Source organism: Macaca mulatta, chromosome 4 (assembly GCF_049350105.2).
Source record: "Macaca mulatta isolate MMU2019108-1 chromosome 4, T2T-MMU8v2.0, whole genome shotgun sequence".
NCBI classification, from domain to species: Eukaryota; Metazoa; Chordata; class Mammalia; order Primates; family Cercopithecidae; genus Macaca; species Macaca mulatta.
In genome coordinates this window covers 148,033,649-148,054,949 of record NC_133409.1, presented here as the reverse complement: position 1 = coordinate 148,054,949, position 21,301 = coordinate 148,033,649, and the positions used below count along the sequence as shown (strand labels likewise).

General features: G+C 54.2%; 2 protein-coding genes and 2 long non-coding RNA genes across 36 annotated transcripts in view; 2 read left to right on the top strand and 2 right to left on the bottom strand.

Annotated features, from left to right (window-relative positions):
- The first annotated feature begins 274 nt into the window (after positions 1–274).
- On the top strand, positions 275–9,939 carry HMGA1 (high mobility group AT-hook 1). Of its 17 annotated transcripts, none has more exon segments than NM_001266352.1 (6): positions 275–367; positions 610–723; positions 4,127–4,272; positions 6,429–6,512; positions 7,189–7,239; positions 8,540–9,863. In NM_001266352.1, coding segments are annotated over 4 exon segments (291 nt in total). In that variant the 5' UTR covers positions 275–367; positions 610–723; positions 4,127–4,170; the 3' UTR covers positions 8,594–9,863.
- Positions 9,940–10,104: 165 nt separating this feature from the next.
- On the bottom strand, positions 10,105–13,195 carry SMIM29 (small integral membrane protein 29). 9 transcript variants are annotated; one of them, XM_015136125.3, is made up of 5 exons: positions 13,057–13,195; positions 11,375–11,562; positions 11,160–11,185; positions 10,742–10,847; positions 10,105–10,566 (listed from the first exon to the last, which is right to left on the bottom strand). In XM_015136125.3, exons 2-5 carry the CDS (start codon positions 11,483–11,485, stop codon positions 10,501–10,503), a joined length of 309 nt encoding a protein of 102 aa, XP_014991611.2. In that variant the 5' UTR covers positions 11,486–11,562; positions 13,057–13,195; the 3' UTR covers positions 10,105–10,500. The 9 variants fall into 9 exon arrangements, with proteins under 9 accessions (XP_014991611.2, XP_077856428.1, XP_014991610.2 ...); XM_078000302.1 differs by lacking the exon at positions 13,057–13,195 and adding an exon at positions 11,909–12,742; XM_015136124.3 differs by lacking the exon at positions 13,057–13,195 and adding an exon at positions 12,413–12,742.
- Positions 12,195–21,301, top strand: part of LOC106997914 (uncharacterized) — a 41,370-nt gene continuing 32,263 nt past the window's right edge. For 5 of the 9 annotated variants that reach the window (XR_013416495.1, XR_013416496.1, XR_013416497.1 and 2 more), the window contains exon 1: positions 12,195–12,356. This is a non-coding gene — a long non-coding RNA (uncharacterized LOC106997914). Of the gene's footprint in view, positions 12,357–14,640; positions 14,807–21,301 lie in introns of all 9 variants that reach the window. The other 4 variants (XR_013416500.1, XR_003729002.2, XR_013416502.1 and 1 more) reach the window with 4 other exon arrangements.
- LOC144340412 (uncharacterized) lies at positions 15,635–17,439 on the bottom strand. The gene is made up of 2 exons (XR_013416519.1): positions 16,726–17,439; positions 15,635–16,425 (listed from the first exon to the last, which is right to left on the bottom strand). It is a non-coding gene; the product is annotated as an uncharacterized LOC144340412 (long non-coding RNA).

Below are 21,301 nucleotides of genomic sequence, written 5' to 3'. Positions count from 1 at the left end.
CACCCGTCACCACCCCCCGCGAGAAGCTCCTTCGTGACTCCTCTGTGCGTGCCTTCCCACACCTCCTCCGTCCGGGACTGCGAGGAGTGGGCGGTCGACTCGAGTTCGCAGCCCAGGCCTCCCACACGCCCCTCCCCGCCGTCAGCACCCACCCGCGCGGCAGCGGCGGCTGGCGGGCGGCCGCCCTTTTAAATCCCCGGGCTCATTTGCATGGCCCCGCCCCCTGAGTGACACGGCTGGCGCGGGCGGGCCCGTCCCCCCTGCCCCTGGGTCGCTCTTTTTAAGCTCCCCTGAGCCGGTGCTGCGCTCCTCTAATTGGGACTCCGAGCCGGGGCTATTTCTGGCGCTGGCGCGGCTCCAAGAAGGCGTGAGTTCGCGGCCGCTCCGGTGGCTTCTTTTTTTTATATCTATAATTTAATTAAATTATTTATTTATTGAGGCCGCGCACGGGCCGTGCCCAGCTTCCTGCCCCTCGCCATCCTTCGGGGGAGGGGGAATATTTTTGTCCCCCCGCCTGGCTGTGACACATAAATACCCCGCGGGGGCCTGGGCGGCGAGCACGCGGCGGCGGCGGTCTCTGAGCGCCTCTGCTCTCTCTCCCGGTTTCAGATCCGCATTTGCTACCAGCGGCGGCCGCGGCGGAGCCAGGCCGGTCCTCAGCGCCCAGCACCGCCGCTCCCGGCAACCCGGAGCGCGCACCGCAGGCCGGCGGCCGAGCTCGCGGTGAGTCGTCCCCGGGGCCCGCGGCGGCGGCGGCGGAGGGGGGCGCCCGCGCCCCCGCCCGCACGCCGCCCCTCCTGCGAGCCGCCCGGGGCTGCAGCGCGCGCCGCCGGCTTTATTCCCAGGCCGGGGCGGTGCGAGCCGGCGGCGGGGGAGGGCCGCGCGGCGCGGGGGCGGGCGGCGGGGCCCGGCGGCGCGGGGAGGACGCCCGCACCCCTTCCCCCGCGCCGCGGGCGCCCTGCGGGGGGCGGGGACCCGGGAAAGGCGCGCGGTGGGGGAGGGGGCGCGCAGCTGCGGCGAGCGCGAGTTGTGCACCCGGCGGAGCCCGGAGGAGCCCGGCGCACCTCGCGCGGCGGCCGCTCCCGCCGGAGCCCGAGCCCGGGCCCGGGTGAGGGACGAGGAGAGACACGGGCTGCGGCGCGGCGGGAGAGTGGGGGGTCGGGCGCCCCCCGCAGCCCAGGGAAGTTCTGGAAGTGAGGGGGATGGGGAGGAACCCCGAAATTCGGCCCTACGCCCTCTCGGCCTTTCTCTCGCGCCCCCTCCGCAGATGAGGCCGGAGCGCGGGCCTGGGTTTGGGGCTTCACCCCGACCCCACCTCTGGCCTGGCCTGCGCCTCTTCAGCCCCAGGGGCCGGGCCTGCCCTCCGCCCCCACAAACTGGTTTCGCTGCTTTGCTGGGCTCTGTTGGAACTAGTCCCTTTGACTCCCCGTTTCTATTTTATTTTCTTCTGGGGCTTTATTTTGCGGGGAGGGGACGGAGGGAGGGGGCTTTCTTCCTCTCCCCCGCTCCCGCGCGCGCCAGGTTTCCTGCCCCAAGGCGGGCTTGGGTGCCCCCTCTGGCAGGAAGTGGGGCCGGGTGCACCCGCGTGGCGGTGCATGCGGTCGGGGTGCGCTGCTTTCCCGCGCCTGCAGGAGCGGCCTGCGCCCCTCCCCCCGCGCGCCCTGGCCCCTAGTCCCGCCGGCCGGCCTGCAACGGCCAGGCGCAGACACTTGCAGAGTCACCCTGGGGCCGGGTCTGGAGCCTGATGCCTCGGGGGCTTAGCCCTAGCCGCTAGGCGGGTAGGCAAAGTGGCGGGTTGAAAGGGTCTCCGGGAACCTACTTTTTCCTGCTCGCCAACTTGCTGTGTGACCTTCGGCAACTCATCAGGCTTCTCTGGGCCACCATTTTACGGGGGACGGGGAAGAAAATAAGGGAACCCCCAAGATAATTTCCTAGGGCCTTTGCTGCAGAGTCCTTAAGTATTCGAGGAGCACACTTTGCGTGCACAGCGTATGGAGGAGACAGGCTTGAGGCCCAAGCGGGCTTATTACAAAGTGAGGGATTGGGGTTAGGCCCTAAATGTAGTTCCTACAAGACAGGCCTCTGATGTTCCGAAACAGGTGGAAGAGACGAGCGTTTCTTGGCCTCACTGGAAAGGGCCTCGGGCCTTCGTTTAGTTCGTGGGGGGTTGGCTGAGGGGGATTAAAGGGTCCCCAGCAGCAAGAGGTGGGGGAGGCACCAGATGGTATGAGAGCTTCCAGGGAGACCCGCCAAGATCTCTAGGCAGGCCGGGCCAGGCTCTCTGGGATTCCGTACTGGCTTCGCCCAACTGGAACCCCCTCGATGAGGGGGCCTCGGGCAGACCTTATATGAGGTCAGCACTCGTTTAGTTGATTAATTTTGATGTTTAGTTTGAAGGGGGACCTGTGGTGTAATATAAGATTCTAATCATTGCCTGTAATTGCATAGCAGGCCAAGCCACTAATGATGGAGCAGGATAAATCACCAACCACCTTGTTTAAAAGGGTCTCCAAGTCTGAAACATTATAAGATAGAATAATTAGCAAAGTCCCGCTGTCTGGAGGGTCTCTTGATGCTTGAGAATGGAGGTCCTGGGCCCTCCAGAAATCACAAGTTTGGAAAAACGTTTTTTTCCTCTCATTGGGGTAAAAACTCTTTTTTTTTTTTTTTCTTTTAAATTAGACACGGGGGTCCCACCGTATTGTCCAGGCTGGTCTCGAACTCCTGACCTCAAGCAGTCCTCCTGCCTTGGCATCCCAAAGTGCTAGGATTACAGGCATGAGTCACCTCACCTGGCCCATAAATCATTTTCAAATGGTCTAGTTCTTATTTTGGTTAGAGTGAAGATTTCTTTCCATTATTTTAAGTTTTTCTAAACTATTACCTAGTTTGATCCTTGAAGCAGTCAGGAGTAGTTCAGGCAGGTACCTTATAATTACCTTGATCTTACAGATTGAGAGGGTTTCAGAAGTGGAGCCGCTTGGGCCCACCCCTTACCGTGGGCAGGCAGGGATTGGTTACTGGAAAAATGTGTAGCCTAGGCCTCCGGCGTCTCATCTATCTGTAGCCTGTGGATGATAAGAACTAGGATGAAGATGTGGAGAACTGTCGTTTCTAAGCCTGTAGTACAGGGTGTTCAAAATACTGGTTGCAGGCCATCCTTCCAATGGGAAGTTTTAGGAAAACTAAAAATTGATAGGGTTAATTAAACCCCAACAGACCCTTAAGAAGAAGGAAGATGCTAGAAAATGACCAAGAAGCTTTTAGGATGAGCCCTGCCAGGGGGCCAGCTAGGGTCTGTTAGACGGTACATTTCAGTTGGGAGAATTCCCTGCCCATCTGACAAAGTCCCATCTGACTCCAGTTGGGCAGAGAAGGGGTAAGGGGAAAGAGGATGGCCTTTGGCTTTGGGCTTCCTTTCCTCCACCACCTCACCCACACTGTAGCTTCAACCATCTCCTCCCTCCCTCAATTATACCAATCTTTGAATCGTCCAGGGATTTACCCTGGGTGAGAACAGAGAAGAGAGCTGATGGGTGGGCACCCCCTAGCTATGTGATTGGCTCTTTTCGGTCCTGAGTCTTGGACCTTGCCAGATAGGCAATATTGTCAGTGAGGTGGGCAGGGGATCAATGTCCGTAGCTGCCAGATCGCAAGGTCTCATTCTTTCCATTTTTTCCCTAGTCCCCACTGAACTGCGTAGACTGGGTTTTCTCTTAAAGGCAAAGGGCAGCAGTTGGCTACAGAAGGAGGGGATGCTGGCAATATGTCAGACCCCACCTCCCCACACCTTTGTCCCAGGGCGGCCTCACCCACGTAGCTAGGTCTGGGCTGGCTGTACCTCCTGGGACCCCCCCACCCTGCTCCATTGGGGCGGTGTTAAGGCAGGACAACAAAGAGCCCTTCTTAACAGGAGATAGATAAGGAGCTGATTAGGGCCAACGGCCCTTCCCCGCCCTTGGCAGCATCTGGGGGTGGGCAGACCCCTCCATCCTGGGCAGAGTAGGAGGCCTCGGGGCCCCTGGGAGCACAGTTTTCTGCAGTGTGCCTTGAAGGTATGGGTGATGAGGAGGTAGAAAGTGGCTGAAGTGAGATGTTTGTCTAAAAGCACTTTTCTGTTTCCCAGCATCCCAGCCATCACTCTTCCACCTGCTCCTTAGAGAAGGGAAGATGAGCGAGTCGAGCTCGAAGTCCAGCCAGCCCTTGGCCTCCAAGCAGGAAAAGGACGGCACTGAGAAGCGGGGCCGGGGCAGGCCGCGCAAGCAGCCTCCGGTGAGTCCCGGGACAGCGCTGGTAGGGAGTCAGGTGGGTGTCCAAACCTTTCCTTCACTCGGTTTACCCTTTGGGGCTAGGGAGGTGCCTGGAGTTTCATTCAGCAGGCGAGAACATGCATGGAGGGTGCAGAATAATTCCGTGCAGTAAGCATGTGGGTGTGTCCTGCCACCTGTGTGTACTCCTGCCGCACTTGCAACTCTGCTCAGATCTCTAGAGACCACCAGGAGAGAACGGGGGGCCGAGGAATTCAAGATGAATTCTGAAGCCAATGGCAGAAAGTCAAACCTAAAGCACCCCAGAGGTCATGTACCCAGTGCTTGCTTAAAACATTCACCTTTTTCTTAATTTCCAGTCTACTGTGGACCGGTGATTTTAAAATGTAGTAAAGATGAATGAACAGCCGGATGCGGTGGCTCACGCCTGTAATTCCAGCACTTTGGGAGGCAGAGGTGGGCGGATTACTAGGTAGATTGAGACCATCCTGGCTAACACAGTGAAACCCCGTCTCTACTGAAAATACAAAAAATTAGCCAGGCCTGGTGGCGGGCACCAGTAGTCCCAGCTACTCTGGAGGCTGAGGCAGGAGAATGGCCTTGAACCTGGGAGGTGGAGCTTGCAGTGAGCCGAGATCATGCCACTGCACTCCAGCCTGGGCGACAGAGCGAGACTCTGTCTCAAAAAAAATAAATAAAAAAGATGAATGAACAAAAATAAAAACACACAGAAGCTCAGGGTTTTTAATAATTAGTTTCAGTGCACGTAAAATGATTTTTGTCAATTTGCTGTAAAGTTTCTGAGTACTTATGGTTGATTCTTGTACTTCCTCATCCCAGGTGAGAAACAGGTACCTGCGTGGGCCTGCACCTGTTCATGCACAGGCCATGTTATGAGTAGTTCTGGAATGGGCATTGCCCCTGGCACTGTAGATGGAAATTGAAGCCCAAGAAGTCAAAATGTTGGGGAGTTTGTGTCAGTGACCCTCAGAACCCTGGTGCTGCTCTCCCCACAAGGTCCTCATAGAAGGATGAGGCTGCCAGCCTGGCACTGTGGGGCACCCTAGGGAGCATGGCCACTTGGGCTGGGGGGGGGGGAACCGTATTGGCCTCTTACAGAGGCAGCTGTCACCCAAGTGAGGGGTGGCTGTTGGTGAAGCCCAGTTACTTCCCTTCCCTGGGGAGGAGGTAAGAGGAGTTGAGGTTGATCTTTGCCCCTTAAACATGATGTAGGTTGTTCACCTGTAGGTTTTCCCTGTCCATAAGGTGGAGAGTGGTCTGTGCTGACCTGGGCCTAGGGAGACACGAGCTGTGATGAGTCTGCTGTGTTGGAATTCGGCAGCCACCTTTAGAGCCTGGGGTGGGATCATTTGTCCTCTTAGCCTAGCTCCCTCAGCCTCCCCTCCTATCCCAGCTGTTAGCCATGGTCAGTGGGAGGTGTCAAGAGGGGTGCTGGATTACTGGATCCTGGTTATAGACAGGCCATGGGCAGCCCCCTAGGAAACAGTAGCTGGCGCACCTTCACCGTGTACCTTCTATGCATTATGCAGCAGCTTTTTATTCTATTTAGGGCTTATTAAAATTTCAGTGGGAATGATGGCAGGGATCTCTGGAGTCCGGCTGTAATTCCCCTTCTCTGGGGGCAGCCTGGATGGGCTCCAGGTTTGTAAGTGCAGGCAGGGAGTGTGTGTCCAGCATAGGTCATCTGAGAGGGTGGGCAGTGATCACGGGACAGTGCTAGATAACCATACATTACCCATTTAATCTCCATGACAACCCTGCGAGGGAAGTCTTTACCATTTATAGATGAGGAAACTGAGGCTCCAGCATTACGTATCCTGCCCAGGATCAGTGTCAGAACTGACACTTGGGCAGAGCCACCTAACAGTATCTTTCTGTCCCCAGAATGCTTTTCCTAGGGGTCTTCTGGGCTCTTGTCATTTTGCGTCTTAGAAATCTGCAGGGAGGCAAGGGGAGGGATGGGAGGCACTTTGCAAAGATGCTCAAACTGGAGCTTTGGATCCTGAAGGGATTCCTGGGTCAGAGGTGGTTCTTGGTTCTTGCTGACTTAACCTTGTTGAGGAGGCAGAGGGCTGTGTCTTCTAAGGGGATGGAAACACAGGTAGTGACTGTCCCTGACTATCCTCTCTGTCTTTACAGAAGGAGCCCAGCGAAGTGCCAACACCTAAGAGACCTCGGGGCCGACCAAAGGGAAGCAAAAACAAGGGTGCTGCCAAGACCCGGGTGAGACTTGAGATGGGACCAGCCCTGGGTGGATGACCAGCAGAGGATCCCCTTGTTGGCTCCATGGCCACGGCTGTGGGGAGGTCTGGGAAGGGGCTCAGTCATCCCAGTTGTGCACCCCCTTCCCTGGTACAGGGGTGGCAATGAGTCTTTGCTAATTGGGGAGAGTGGGGCAGTGACTAAGGTCTCACTTCTGTGGGGTTGGTCCTGCCCAGGACAATGCGGAGATGAGGTCAGAAGTCCCACGGCTTTCCTGATCTAGAGAAAGGCGGAGTGGGGAGAGTGGAGGGTCCCTGCCAGCCCCTGGGCTGAGAATGTTACCTTCTCCTCTTGGGGTCCCCTGGAGCCTGAAGGGGTGGGGACAGGCAGCAAAGGCCAGATTCACAGTGGCATCAGCCTTTCAGAAAAGTTGTTTTGTTTTTTATTTTATTTTTTCTAAGACACGACTCATATCCTCTGAGTCATGGGTGGAGATGGGAGTAGGGGGCGTGTGTGTATGTTGAGGGGGCAAATGTGGCTGGCCAGTCATCGCTAGCTGGACTTGGGTGGGCCTGTTGGGTGAGAGTGTTGGGCCGCCCTGAACAGGCAGGTAGGTCTGCCCCTCCCTCACCATTGGGCATCAGGTGAGCACTGTTGAGCATTTTGGACTTAGGAGATATTTTCTCTAACCCTCTAGAAAACCACCACAACTCCAGGAAGGAAACCAAGGGGCAGACCCAAAAAACTGGTAGGTGAAGAAGCAGACTGCTGCTTACCTCGTGGGCTCTTTGAGTGAGGGTGTTAAGAGTACATAGTACCTAATGCTATGCACCCCCTATGGAAAGGCTGTCCCTGACCTGCTGGGACATCAGATTTTATACAAGTCCAGAGCGGGGAGGGTGCCTGGCCTGGGCTGTGCCCATGAGAAGTGAGGGGTCCCAGGTACAAACCAGACCACATCCCCCTGCCCTGCCCTAGTTGTGTGGGAGGTCCCTCTCCTGCTCCTAGAATCCTCAGAACTTCTGGGGGAAATCTGGGAAGTCATCTAGCCTGTGTTCCCCTCAATTAGAGATGAGGAAAGGAAGCCACAGGGGCAAGGTTTATCCTTCCTATCATCCTCTGGAGAAGAGAAACAGTGAAGGAGCTGGGCCCTGGGAGGGGTCAGTGCTGGAGTTCTGATGTGACCCACCACACTGCACTGAAGGGCACCATCCACTTCTGGGCCCTCAAACAGCTGGTGGAAAGGCTCGGTGGGCTGAGTCAGGAGGCTGCCTCTAGGGGGCCACTGCAGTTAGGGTCACCCCAGCCTTCCAGCTCCTGGCCTTCTCTTACCTCCAGCCTGCCCCCTCAAATCCCTGAAGCTGTCATTCCTCGAGCTGAGCCACTGCTGGGGTGGAGGGGGGTAGGGGGTGCTGCTGGCCAGGCCCCAAGAGTGAGTAACAGGAAACAAGTTGTTTTGGAGTTTGTGCCTGGCACGGGGGCTGTAGCCCCGTGTGGTGTCCCGACATTCCCGCCCAGTGAGTGAGCCCCGGCGGCACACACTTCCCCTTCCTCCCCACCCCGGCCTGGGGTCAGCCCTCGGCCACTCCCGAGGGCCAGGGCACCACAGCGCAGCATCTGCCCCTGTGGGCCAAGGACCTGGTTCCCCTGCACCCACCAGAGGGCTCATGTACCTTCCAGCCACCCCTTCCCATTTCCTCCCCCAGCCACCTCCTCCCCACCTCTTCTCCCCTAGGGAGCCAGTCACGTCCTGAAGCTCAGTGCTGCCCTGAGCTCTGCCCTCCTGTGCTCCATGGGCTTGGGGGCCAAGGGGGCTTGGCTTCTGGCTCTGGGTGACAGCAGCATGTGTGTGGGGTTTTTTCCTCCTTTTAAATTCTTTTTATGAATGAAGCCTGGCCGTGGAGGTTGCTGAGTCACCCACACACTCAGCCCTGACTCATCCCTCTTCAGGAGAGCCAGGGAGTGCAGGGAGCGGGTGGGGGCCAGCCTCTGGGGGTGGAAGAGGGGGGCCAGGCCAGAGCTCACACCAACAACTGCCCACCTCGCAGGAGAAGGAGGAAGAGGAGGGCATCTCGCAGGAATCCTCGGAGGAGGAGCAGTGACCCATGCGTGCCGCCTGCCCCTCACTGGAGGAGCAGCTTCCTTCTGGGACTGGACAGCTTTGCTCCGCTCCCACCGCCCCCGCCCCTTCCCCAGACCCACCATCACCACCGACTCTGGCCGCCACCCCCATCTTCCACCTGTGCCCTCACCACCACACTACACAGCACACCAGCCGCTGCAGGGCTCCCATGGGCTGAGTGGGGAGCAGTTTTCCCCTGGCCTCAGTTCCCAGCTCCCCCTGCCCACCCACGCATACACACATGCCCTCCTGGACAAGGCTAACATCCCACTTAGCCGCACCCTGCACCTGCTGCGTCCCCACTCCCTTGGTGGTGGGGACATTGCTCTCTGGGCTTTTGGTTTGGGGGCGCTCTCTCTGCTCCTTCACTGTTCCCTCTGGCTTCCTGTAGTGGGACCTGGGAGGGTTCCCCTGGCCTTAAAAGGGGCCCAAGCCCCATCTCATCCTGGCCCGCCCTACTCCACTGCCCTGGCAGCAGCAGGTGTGGCCAGTGGAGGGGGTGCTGGCCCCAGGATTCCCCCAGCCAAACTGTCTTTGTCATCACATGGGGCTCACACTTTTCATCCTTCCCCACCTTCCCTAGTCCCTGCACTAGGTTGGGCAGCCCCCTTTGGCTCCAGGAAGGCAGGAGGGGTGTGTCCTTACTCCCGCTTCACTGTGGCCACAGCCCCCTTGCCCTCCGCCTGGGATCTGAGTACATGTGGTAGTGATGGAGATGCAGTCGCTTATTGTCCAGGTGAAGCCCACGAGCCCTGTGGCCGTCACCTGAGGTGGGCTGGGGCTGCTCCCCTCACCCTACTTTGCTTCCGCCACTCAGCCATTTCCCCCTCCTCAGATGGGGCACCAATAACAAGGAGCTCACCCTGCCCTCTCCCAACCCCCCTCCTGCTCCTCCCTGCCCCCCAAGGTTCTGGTTCCATTTTTCCTCTGTTCACAAACTACCTCTGGACAGTTGTGTTGTTTTTTGTTCAATGTTCCATTCTTCGACATCCGTCATTGCTGCTGCTACCAGCGCCAAATGTTCATCCTCATTGCCTCCTGTTCTGCCCACGATCCCCTCCCCCAAGATACTCTTTGTGGGGAAGAGGGGCTGGGGCATGGCAGGCTGGGTGACCGACTACCCCAGTCCCAGGGAAGGTGGGGCCCTGCCCCTAGGATGCTGCAGCAGAGTGAGCAAGGGGGCCCAAATCGACCATAAAGGGTGTAGGGGCCGCCGCCTCCCCCTGTTCTGTTGGGGAGGGGTAGCCGTGATTTGTCCCAGCCTGGGGCTCCCCCTCTGGTTTCCTATTTGCAGTTACTTGAATAAAAAAAATATCCTTTTCTGGACTGGAGTCTACTGTGGTGTGTGCCCCTAAAGCCTGGGGCAGGTAGGGTAGGTGACACTTGGGTTCTGGCCCTGTCCTTCAGGCTGTGGGAAGGGAGGGGAAACAGCACTGGAATCACCTCAGAGGAAGGTCATTTTAAGCTTCTTGATGAAATCAACAAAACCCCTAGCCACAAAACGTTTTATTTACAAAATATATACTGAATACTATACATCTGGCCCCATCACCATGGAAACAACTCCAAAGTCGTCCTGGGGATTTATGCCCAAGCCAAGCCCAGGAGGGCTAGAGAAAGCAAAGGTGTCTCCCAGCCGCCCCCATCCCAGAAGGAAAACCTCCCATGAGTGCCTGTGGGTGGGCAGTGAGCTCGACACCCACAAAGGGCAGAAGGCCTGGGGGCAGTGAGGTGATGGTGAGGGCATGGGAAGCAGATGCTGAGGGTGGGTGGAGGGAGAAATGGAGACCCAGCACCCAGCAGGGGGAGCCAGGGGAAGCAGGCTGACTGCAGGGCCCCAGGCAGTCCAGGACGGCAGGCTCTGAAGGGTGGGGCAAGGGGGTCAGGTCACGTCTTGACATCCAGCAGCGGCATCCGCTTGTGCTGGTAGCCACTCTGCCAGCCATGTACCACCTGTCGGGCAAGAGACCACACCACAAGGCTGGGCTGTGTTCCCTGGGAGTCTGCAGCACTCAGTTACAGCCCAAGTAAGCAGAACCAGGCTCTGGTTTCAGTGTGGACGAGTATGGCTGGGAACAGGGCTAACCCCCACCTTGCCTCATTCTCCCCCTGGCGCCCAAGTGCTCACCTTGGGGTCTCCCATGTCAGAGAGCAGCTCCTGCTCAGCCTCATGCAGTTCCTCGGCTGGGTCATAGCTGTACATGGGGAGCAGGTGATGGCGCAGTCGGTCCACCCTGGGGAGCAGGGGAGGGGACTCAGCCTAGGAGGCCCCCCAACCCTCATCAAACACCTGGCTGCCCCATCTCGCCTCCCTCTCCCAGGCAGGGGCACTTCCAGTGGGTGCCTTTTGGGACACACTATAGTTCCAAGAATACAACCCTGATTCTACAAAGGGACTTTCCCCAGTGAGTAACCTCAGGCTGGGGCAAGGAAAACAAAATTCAGGCTTGTATCAGGATGGCTTCTTACAGAAAACTCAGAGCCTATGAGCAGGAATTTCAGAATGGGTGTGGGGATAGGGCAGGTGGGGAGACAGGGACACTCACCGCTTTTTCTTCTGTACATACATCACCTGCAACAGAGACACAGCACTGTGGGGGCTGCTGAGCCCGGGGAAGGCCCACAAGCAGAGAGAGGCCCACCTCTACACCCTTCACTCCCTCAACAGGACAGTGGGGACTCTGTGCAGACTGGACCAGGCCCACCCAGCCCCTGCCTTAGCAAAGCTGTGGGTGTCTGTGTGTATATGAGGGCTCCTTACCACAGCCACCACCACCCCGACCAGGGTGATGAGGAAGAAGGGCCCCAACACATAGCCCACCATGGAGTCGCTGTTGGCCTGGGGGGCATTGGGCACAGTGGTGTTACTCATGACATCAGCAGCCGGAGGGCTGGGTGGTTGGTCAGCATGGGCAGTGGCACTTCGGGAGGGCGCCTCCACTGGGCTCCCTGGGGAGGAGGAAGGGAGGTTATCAGTTGCACCCAGGTGACATCCAGACTCTGGATCCCTCCCCCAGAGCTGGAGATCTATGAAAACTGGTCCCAGGTCAAATCCTGGGAGGAGGGATCCTCCAGGTAGATGTACCGGGTATAACCCTCCAGTGAGTCTTGGCAAATCCTGGCAGGAAAGGGGATCAAGGGAAGGCCTGGATCCAGGGCTGAGTCCTGCCCAACTCCTATCCCTATATCAGGGCGGGGCCCAGCTAGAGACATTTACAAGTCTCAACTTCTGGGGAAAGAAGTGCAGGTTTCCAGTGCCTGCCCCAGCCCTTTTGGGGCATTGGGCTGCCAGTACCTGTCCAGTGGAGCAAAATGGATAAATGAGGTCTAAAGGAGGGACCTGCACTGCAGCCAGGGGTGAGGTGGGAGCATCTGAAGGAGTTCCGCTTCCATTCTGGTCCAGTCCCACTTAAAGCGATGGGCTCCATGCCTGAGTTCTATGCCCTTGTCCCTGGTGTCACCTCAGACATACAGCCCGAACACCCTCTGCCCCATCGGTTTCGTGTGCCAGGGTGGACACGAGTGGGTAAAGCTGGATTGTATCTTCAAGATGATGTCACCTTCCTCTTGTCTCCACCCAGGGCTCCGCCCAGGTCCCTCCCCTCCTGGCCTGGGCTGACAGGCAGAGGTGGAGAGGGTCAGTCCCCATCGACAGAAGCAAAGAGATCGTCCTGGGGCGGTTTGCACGCTGATGGCCCAAGGTCCGCGACCCAGGTTCGCTTGAGTCTCTATCAGAGGGCAAGGTATGAACGACCTACCCCCGTGTCCGTAGGGCACGGGGCATCGAGCTTGCCCTTACCCAGTCGTATGCTCATCGTCCCAGGCCAAGGGGGCATGCCAGGGTGGGGAGGGCGTCAGGCCGCTGCTAGGATGCGGGCCAGCAACAGTGGACAGGAGGTGGTTCCCACGGCGCTGGGAGGCTCAGGCCGGAGGTGGGGGGTGTTGGGGGACGCGGATGAGCCGCCCCGCGCCCGAACATCCTGGAAGCCTGGCACCCCGAGGCGTGGACCCGTGCCGGCGCTCTGCAGCCCAGCCGGCCTGGCCATGCCTTACCTCCCGCCGCTGCAGCCCCGACAGGAACGCCCTCGGTTGGCTCCCCGGCCCCGGAAAAGCCGTCAGGCGCGTGATCAAAGGACCCGGGGAAATGGGCCGGGCCTTAGCGCCCGGGCGCAGCCAATCCGGTAGCGGAAAGCGGGTGGCCTGGAGATTTCTGGAGCCGCCAATCCGGAGGCGGGGGTGGGCGGTGCGAAGGCGGGGACAGCGGGGCTTGCAGGGTCCGCCCCGCGGCGGCAGAGGGCAGCCGAGGGCTACGCAGCGGGGGAGGAGCGGGCGGCTCGGGGCAGGATTGGGCAGGGCGGGGCGCGCGCAGTTTTCCGGAGGCCCCTGGCCCTCCCGCGTCAGGAGCTCGGATTCTGGGAGATCCCGGGCGACCACCTCACTCACCCGTCTCGTTGCAGCCAGAGTAGGGTCGCGCCGCACTCTAACGTTGAGCCCAGGCCCTTCGCGGCAGGACCCTGCTCCGGGCCCTCTCGGCCTCCTTCTGTGTTTGTTCCCTGGCCTTCGGGCTGTGCTCGACTGGTAGAGTGCGGCAGGACTGGGCTACCGGGGGCCCTGGCACGCCCACCCTCTCTGCGCCTTTTTTTTTTTTTTTTTTTTTTTTTGAGATGGAGTCTGGCTCTGTCGCCCAGGCTGGAGTGCAGTGGCACGATCTTGGTTCACTGCACCCTCCGTTTCCTGGGCTCAAGTGATTTTCCTGCCTCAGCTCTCCAGTAGCTGGGATTATAGCGCACCACCACGCCCGGCTAATTTTTTTGTATTTTTAGTCGAGACAGAGTTTCACCGTGTTAGCCAGGCCGGTCTCGAACTTGTGACCTCAAGTGATCTGCCTGCCTCAACCCCCCAAAGTGCTGGGATTTCAGACGTGAGCAGCCGTGCCCGGCCTATTGTGAGGATTAAATGATGACATGAGCAGGGAGCTTACCACATAATATCCCCTGAAATGTTAAGTTACTCCTGTTCACCTGTTTTCGGTTTTAGGGAACACACGAAGCGGCGGGGTGAGGTTCCCCTGGGTCAAAGGCAACTTGCTAAGTTGGTAAACTTGGGTCAAAGCTTTTGTGGTCTTATCATTAAAATGGCACACATTTACTGGGAAAATCTGACTAAGGCCAGTGGAATTTACCAGTGTCAATATTCTGGTTGTGATTATTACAGTTTTGTAAAACGTTATCATTCTGGGATTTTTTTTTTTTTTTTTTTTTTTTTTTTTTTTTGAGACAGAGTCTTGTTCTGTCACCCAGGCTGGAGTGGGAGTAGCTGGAACTAGGGGCGCCTGCCACCAGGCCCGGCTAATTTTTTTGCATTTTTAGTAGAGACAGGTTTCACTGTGTTAGCCAGGATGGTCTCGATGTCCTGACCTCGTGATCTGCCCACCTCGGCCTGCCAAAGTGCTGGGATTACAGGCATTGGGGGAATTTAAGCAAAGTGTACACAATCTCTCTGTATTATTATTATTATTATTATTATTATTCTTTGGAGATGGAGTCTTGCTCTGTCAAGCAGGCTGGAGTGCAGTGGCACGATCCTGGCTCACTGCAATCTCCGCCTCCCAGGTTCAAGTGATACTCCTGCCTCAGCCTCCCAAGTAGCTGGGACTACAGGCGCCTGCCACCATGCCCGGCTAATTTTTGTATTTTCAGTAGAGACGGGGTTTCACCATGTTGGCCAGGCTAGTTTCGAACACCTGACCTCAGGTGATTCGCCCACCTCGGCCTCCCAAAGTGCTGCGATTACAGGCGTGAGCCACTGCACCCGGCCTCTCTGTATGATTTTTTTTTCTTTTTTTTCTTTTTTTGTTTTTTTGAGATGGAGTCTCACGCTGTCACCCAGGCTGGAGTGCAGTGGCGCGATCTCGGTTCACTGCAAGCTCCACCTCCCATGTTCACGCCATTCTGCCTCAGCCTCCTGAGTAGCTGGGACTACAGGCGCCCGCCACCACGCCCGGCTAATTTTGTGTATTTTTAGTAGAGACGGGGTTTCACGGTGTTAGCCAGGATGGTCTCAGTCTCCTGACCTCGTGATCCGCCCGCCTCGGCCCCTCAAAGTGCTGGGATTACAGGCATGATCCACCGCACCCAGCCCTCTCTGTATGATTTCTTACAACTATATATGAATCTACAGTTACGTCAAACGTGTATGTGTGTGTATACATATGCATATATATTTTTTATATATATAGTTTTGTAGCAGACCCTCCTCTACCCCCCCAAAATCACACACGATTGGGAAAACTGACTGGCAGATTATGGAAACCACCCAAGAACATCAAGGTTCTGGCAGCTGAACCAGGCTAAAGCCCTCCTGGATCACCAGGTGGTAATGGGCAAAAGGCATGATCTAGGTCACCCTGTTCTTGCCAGAGGAACCCTTAGGGGCAGATGTGAGGTTCTGGGAGCCCAGGCCCTATTAGCTAGAGGCAGCCAGTGGTGCCAACATGGGTGAATTGCTTCGTCTGGTCCAGCTACAGGTTTCCTCAGGCCCTTCCAGGGAAGGCTGGATGAGGGCAGGTCTGGTGCAGAGGTCAGAGGGCAGATGGGAACTTTGATCCCTTGTCTCCAGACACTACCATCTGACTGTCATGGGGAATCAAGGATGGAGGGAAAGGATTGAAAGAAATGCGTGAGTCTGGAAGCTCCAGTTGGATCTCCTACTGCTCTCAAGCTTTTGAGTCTGGAGAGTAGGGAGACCCCTCACCCTAGGCTTCTGTCAGACAGAGCTGGGCCTGCCACGCCTTGCAAGCAAGTTGGGGGTAAGTGATGGGGTTTGAGAACTTAGGCCCTTATGACTGCCCACACATTCAACTTTTGTCCAGTTCCTCAGGCCTTCTAACCACAAATCTTGAGGGCCCTCTATGAGCAGGCCCAGTGGTCACATTGCTTAGAGGGGTATGTGGAGAAAGCCACTCTCAGGGCCAGAGACCCAGTAAAGATTTTACTTTCTTTTCCTTCCCCCCACCCCCTCCTGAGATGGAGTTTCTCTCTGTCATCCAGGCTGGAGTGCAGTGGCACGATCTCAGCTCACTGCAACCTCTGCCTCCCTGGTTCAAGCGATTCTCCTGCCTCAGCCTCCCGAGTAGCTGGGACTACAGGTGTGCACCACCATGCCTGGCTAATTTTTGTATTTTCAGTAGAGACGGGGTTTCAACATGTTGGCCAGGCTGATCTCTGACTCCTGACCTCAGATGATTCACCTGCCTCAGCCTCCCAAAGTGCTGGGATTATAGGTGTGAGCCACCACGCCTGGCCAGGTTTTACTTTCTTTACTCCTAAGAGAGAACACCCTTGTGAGCTAGGCAGGGCAGGTGGAGCAACCGCGATTTGCAGATGAGTCAGTTGATGCCTAAGCAGTGTGATGACTTCTCAGGGCCCTTGGCCTGATCATTAACGGCAGAGTGGGACGAGATGACAGGTGGGCCTCTCTTCTTGGACAACTCTCTGCTGACAGCTGCCCCAGAGCTACATTTGAGGCCTGGTGTCTTCCTGTGTTCAAGCTTCATATCTGATGAGAGTACCTCCAAGTATAGCCAGGAAAACTGCCGCTCTGCCTTCCCTCTTCATGCAGCTGCCATTTCAGGAAGCGGGAGGCTAGGGTGGGGCTGAGACTACATTGTGCTCCGCTGCTCGAGTTTTGACTGCCTCCTTATCCATGCTGCTGTGGTTACTGCCTGGACTTGTCTGCCCACTTCAGCTAATGCCTCACTCATCCTTGTGTCCTCCAGCTCTGGATGCACTGAACAAACCAAAAAAGCAAGACCTGGCCGGGCGCGGTGGCTCATGCCTGTAATCCCAGCACTTTGGGAGGCCGAGGCGGGCGGATCACAAGGTCAGGAGATTGAGACCATGGTGAAACCCCGTCTCTACTAAAAATACAAAAAATTAGCCGGGCGCGGTTGTGGGCGCCTGTAGTCCCAGCTACTCGGGAGGCTGAGGCAGGAGAATGGCGTGAACCCGGGAGGCGGAGCTTGCAGTGAGCCGAGATCGCGCCACTGCACTCCAGCCTGGGCGACAGAGCGAGACTCCGTCTCAAAAAAAAAAAAAAAAAAAAAAGCAAGACCTGAAAGGATTGAACTATTTTCGGTTAACTTCTAGAATGAAGCTCAAGAAGATTTATAGGAAGGCAAAAATACCCAGTTTTTATAATATCTGACATCCGTTAAAAAATGGACCCTGGTGGCCGGGCACGGTGGCTCACGCCTCTAATCCCAGCACTTTGGGAGGCCGAGGTGGTGGATCACCTGATGTCAGGAGTTCGAGACCAGCCTGGCCAAAGAGGTGAAACCCCGTCTCTACTAAACATACGAAAATTAACCGGGCATGGTGGCGGGAGCCTGTAATTCCAGCTACTCAGGAGACTGAGGCAGGAGAATCACTTGAACCCAGGAGGCACAGGTTGCAGTGAACCAAGATCACGCCATTGCACTCCAGCCTGGGTGACAAGAGTGAAACTCCGTCTCAAAAATTAAAAAAAAAAGGGCCCTGGCTGGGTGCAGTGGCTCACACTTGTAATCCCAACACTTAAGACAAGGAATGTATGAAAAATATCCCAGTGATCTTCTAGAGATGAAAACTACAATATCAGATTTTTTAAAAAAAAACCATACTGGACAGGATTAATTACACTGGACAAGATTAATGGCAGGTTAGATGTTACAGAAGAAAAGACAAGTGAACCTGAGGGCATAGCAATAGAAACTATCCAGAATGAAACCCAAAGATTAAAAAATTAAAAAAAAAACAAAGAAAAATTTAAAAAGGATCAGTGAGTTGTGGGATAACCGTAAATGGCCTAATATATGGATAATTAGAGGTCCAAAAGGAGAAGAAAAAAAGAACAGAAAAATATTTGAAGAAATCATGACCAAAAGCTTTCCAAACTTGAGCCAGGCGTGGTGGCTCACTCCTGTAATCCCAGCACTTTGGGAGGCCGAGGCAGGTGTATCACCTGAGGTCAGGAGTTCAAGACCAGCCTGACCAACATGAAGAAATCCCATCTCTACTGAAAAATACAAAAATTTGCCAGGCGTGGTGGTGCATGCCTGTAATCCCAGCTACTTGGGAGGCTGAGGCAGGAGGATTGCTTGAACCTGGGAGGCAGATGTTGCTGTGAGCTAAGATCATGCCATTGCACTCCAGCCTGGGCAACAAGAGCAAAACTCTGTCTCAAAAAAACAAAACAACAACAACACAAAACTTTTCAAACTTAAAGATGACTATAAACCTACAGACCCAGGAAGCACGATAAACCCAAGCACAAGCAACATGAAGAAACTATGCCAAAGCACATCGTAATCAAATTGCTCAAAGCCAGTGGTAAAGATGTTACACACAGAGGAACAAAGAATGACATAAGATTTCACTGGAAACAATCCAGGTGAGAAGATGGTGGAGCAACATCTTTTAACTACTTAAAGAAAAAACTCTCAGTCTAGAATATTGCGAAAAAAATCTGTCAAAAACAAGAAATAAAGATGTTTTCAGGCTGGGCGTGGTGACTCACGCCTGTAATTCCAGCACTTTGGGAGGCCGAGGCGGGTGGATCACTTGAGCCCAGGAGTTTGAGACCAGCTTGGGCAGCATGGTGAAAGCCTGTCTCTACTAAAAATACAAACATTAGCCAGTCTCATAACCCGGTCTCAAAATAAATAAATAGATAAAAATTGAACCATAAAATTTAAAAATTTTTGAAAACCATGTTTTCAGATATACAAAACTGAAAGGAATCATCACCAGCAGACCTGCACTACAAGAACTGTTAAAGGAAATTCTTCAGGCAAAAAGGTAATTGTACCAAATAAAAATATGATCCGACAAGAGAAAGAAATAAAGTGCGTCCAAATCGGTAAAGAGGAAGTCATACTGTCACTGCCGATGATATGATCTTTGACAAAGCAAACAAGAACATAAAGTTGGGAAAGGACACCCTATTCATCAAATGGAGCTGGGATAATTGGCTAGCCACATGTAGGAGAATGAAACTGGATCCTCATCTTTCACCTTTTACAAAAACCAACTCAAGATGGATCAAAGTCGTAAATCTAAGACCTAAAACCGTAAAAATTCTAGAAGATAACATCAGAAAACCCCTTCTAGACATTGGCTTAGGCAAAGACTTCATGACCAAGAACCCAAAAGCAGATGCAACAAAAGCAAAGAGAAATAGATGGGATTAATTAAACTAAAAAGCTTCTGCACAGCAAAAGAAATAATCAGCAAACAGACAACCCACAGAATGGGAGAAAATCTTCACAATCTATACATCTAACGAAGGACTAATATCCAGATTCTACAAGGAACTCAAACAAATCAGCAAGAAAAAAACCAAAACAATCCCATCAAAAAGTGGGCTAAGGACATGAATAGACAATTCTCAAAAAAAAGATATACAAGTGACCAACAAACATGAAAAATTGCTCGGCCGGGCGCGGTGGCTCAAGCCTGTAATCCCAGCACTTTGGGAGGCCGAGACGGGCGGATCACGAGGTCAGCAGATCGAGACCATCCTGGCTAACCCGGTGAAACCCCGTCTCTACTAAAAAATACAAAAAACTAGCCGGGCGAGGTGGCGGGCGCCTGTAGTCCCAGCTACTCGGGAGGCTGAGGCAGGAGAATGGCGTAAACCCGGGAGGCGGAGCTTGCAGTGAGCTGAGATCCGGCCACTGCATTCCAGCCTGGGCAACAGAGCGAGACTCCGTCTCAAAAAAAAAAAAAAAAAAAGAAAAAGAAAAAACGCTCAACATCACTAATGATCAGGGAAATGCAAATCAAAACCACAATGTGATACCACCTTACTCCTGCAAGAATGGCCATAATCAAAAAATCAAAAAACAGGCCGGGCATGGTGGCTCACACCTGTAATCCCAGCACTTTGGGAGGCCTAGGCGGGCGGATCATGAGGTCAGGAAATTGAGACCACCCTGGCTAACACAATGAAACCCCATCTCTACTAAAAATACAAAAAATTAACCAGGTGTGGTGGTATGCCCCTGTAATGTCAGCTACTTGGGAGACTGAGGCAGGAGAATCACTTGAACCTGGGAGGTGGAGCTTGCAGTGAGCTGAGATCGTGCCACTGCACTCCAGCCTGGGCGACAGAGCCAGACTGACTCCGCCTCAAAAAAAAAAGAAACAAAAAACAATAGATATTGGCATGATGTGGTGAAAACGGAACACTTTTACACTGCTGGTGGGAATGTAAACTAGTACAACCACTATGGAAAACAGTGTGGAGATTCCTTAAAGAACTAAAAGTAGATCTACCATTTGATCCAGCAATCCCACTACTGGGTATCTACCCAGAGTAAAATAAGTCATTATATGAAAAAAGACACTTGCAGCTGGACTCAGTGGCTCAGCACTTTGTAGTCCCAGCACTTTTGGAGGCCGAGGTGGACGGATCACCTAAGGTCAGGAGTTTGAGACCAGCCTGGCCAACATGGTGAAACCCCGTCTCTACTAAAACTACAAAAATTAGCTGGGCATGGTGGTGCACACCTGTAGTCCCAGCTACTTCGGAGGCTGAGGCATGAGAATCGCTTGAACCCAAGAGGTGGAGGTTGCAATGAACCGAGATCACGCCAGTGCACTCCACTCCAGCCTGGGCAAAAGAACGAGACACAGCGAGACCTTGTCTCAAAAAAAAAAAAAAAAAAAAAAAGAGAGAAAGAAAGAAGACACTTGTACACACATGTTTATAGAAGCACAAATTGGAATTGCCAAAATATGGAACCAGCCCAAATGCCCATCAATCAACGAGTGGATAAAGAAAATGTGATTTATATATACACACCATGGAATACTACTCAGCCATAAAAAGGAATGAAATAATGGGATTTGCAGCAACCTGGATGGAGTTGGAGACCATTATTCTAAGTGAAGTAACTCAGAAATGGAAAACCAAACACCTATGTTCTCACTTGTAAGTAGGAGCTAAGCCATGAGGATGCAAAGGCATAAGAAGGATACAGTGGACTTTGAGGACTTGGGGGAAAGGGTGGGAGGGGGTGAGGGATATAAGACTACACACCGGGTACAGTGTACATGACTCAGGTGATGGGTGCACCATAATCTCAGAAATCACTGCTAAAGAACTTACCAAACACCACCTGTTCCCCAAAAACCTACTTAAAAAAAACAAAAAAAAAATGGACCTACCTAAAGAAATGAAGAGTACTGAAAATGGTAGTTATGTGAGTAAACATATATGTAAATATATTTATATGTGTCAGTGTGTATATATGTACATACACATATGCTCATATATTCCACACACATATACACATATATTCCCCCCACCCCCACACACTACCATTTTTGTTTGTTTGCTTTTATTTACTTATTTTTGAGACAGAGTTTCACTCTTGTTGCCCAGGCTGGAGTGCAATGGTGCCATCGCGGCTCACTGCAACCTCCGCCTCCCTGGTTTAAGTGATTCTCCTGCTTCAGCCTCCTGAGTAATTAGGATTACAGGCACCCACCACCATGCCCAGCTAATTTTTGTATTTTTCATGGAGACAGGGTTTCACCATGTTGGCCAGGCTAGTCTAAAACTCCTGACCTCGCCGGGCGCGGTGGCTCACGCCTGTAATCCCAGCGCTTTGGGAGGCCGAGGCGGGCGGATCACAAGGTCAGGA

What these genes read in the sequence shown, in the direction of transcription:
- HMGA1 (XM_077999002.1), top strand. Translation starts at nt 4,171, where the DNA reads ATGAGCGAGTCGAGCTCGAAGTCCAGCCAGCCCTTGGCCTCCAAGCAG. An exon ending in AGGGTGCTGCCAAGACCCGG is followed by an intron (nt 6,513 to 7,188) that starts GTGAGACTTGAG and finishes CTAACCCTCTAG; the next exon opens with AAAACCACCACAACTCCAGG. An exon ending in GGGGCAGACCCAAAAAACTG is followed by an intron (nt 7,240 to 8,539) that starts GTAGGTGAAGAA and finishes CCCACCTCGCAG; the next exon opens with GAGAAGGAGGAAGAGGAGGG.
- SMIM29 (XM_078000305.1), bottom strand. Translation starts at nt 11,485, where the DNA reads ATGAGTAACACCACTGTGCCCAATGCCCCCCAGGCCAACAGCGACTCC. An exon ending in GGTGGTGGCTGTGGTAAGGA is followed by an intron (nt 10,848 to 11,367) that starts GCCCTCATATAC and finishes CCTGCTCCCCAG; the next exon opens with GGTGGACCGACTGCGCCATC. An exon ending in CTGACATGGGAGACCCCAAG is followed by an intron (nt 10,567 to 10,741) that starts GTGAGCACTTGG and finishes CTTGCCCGACAG; the next exon opens with GTGGTACATGGCTGGCAGAG.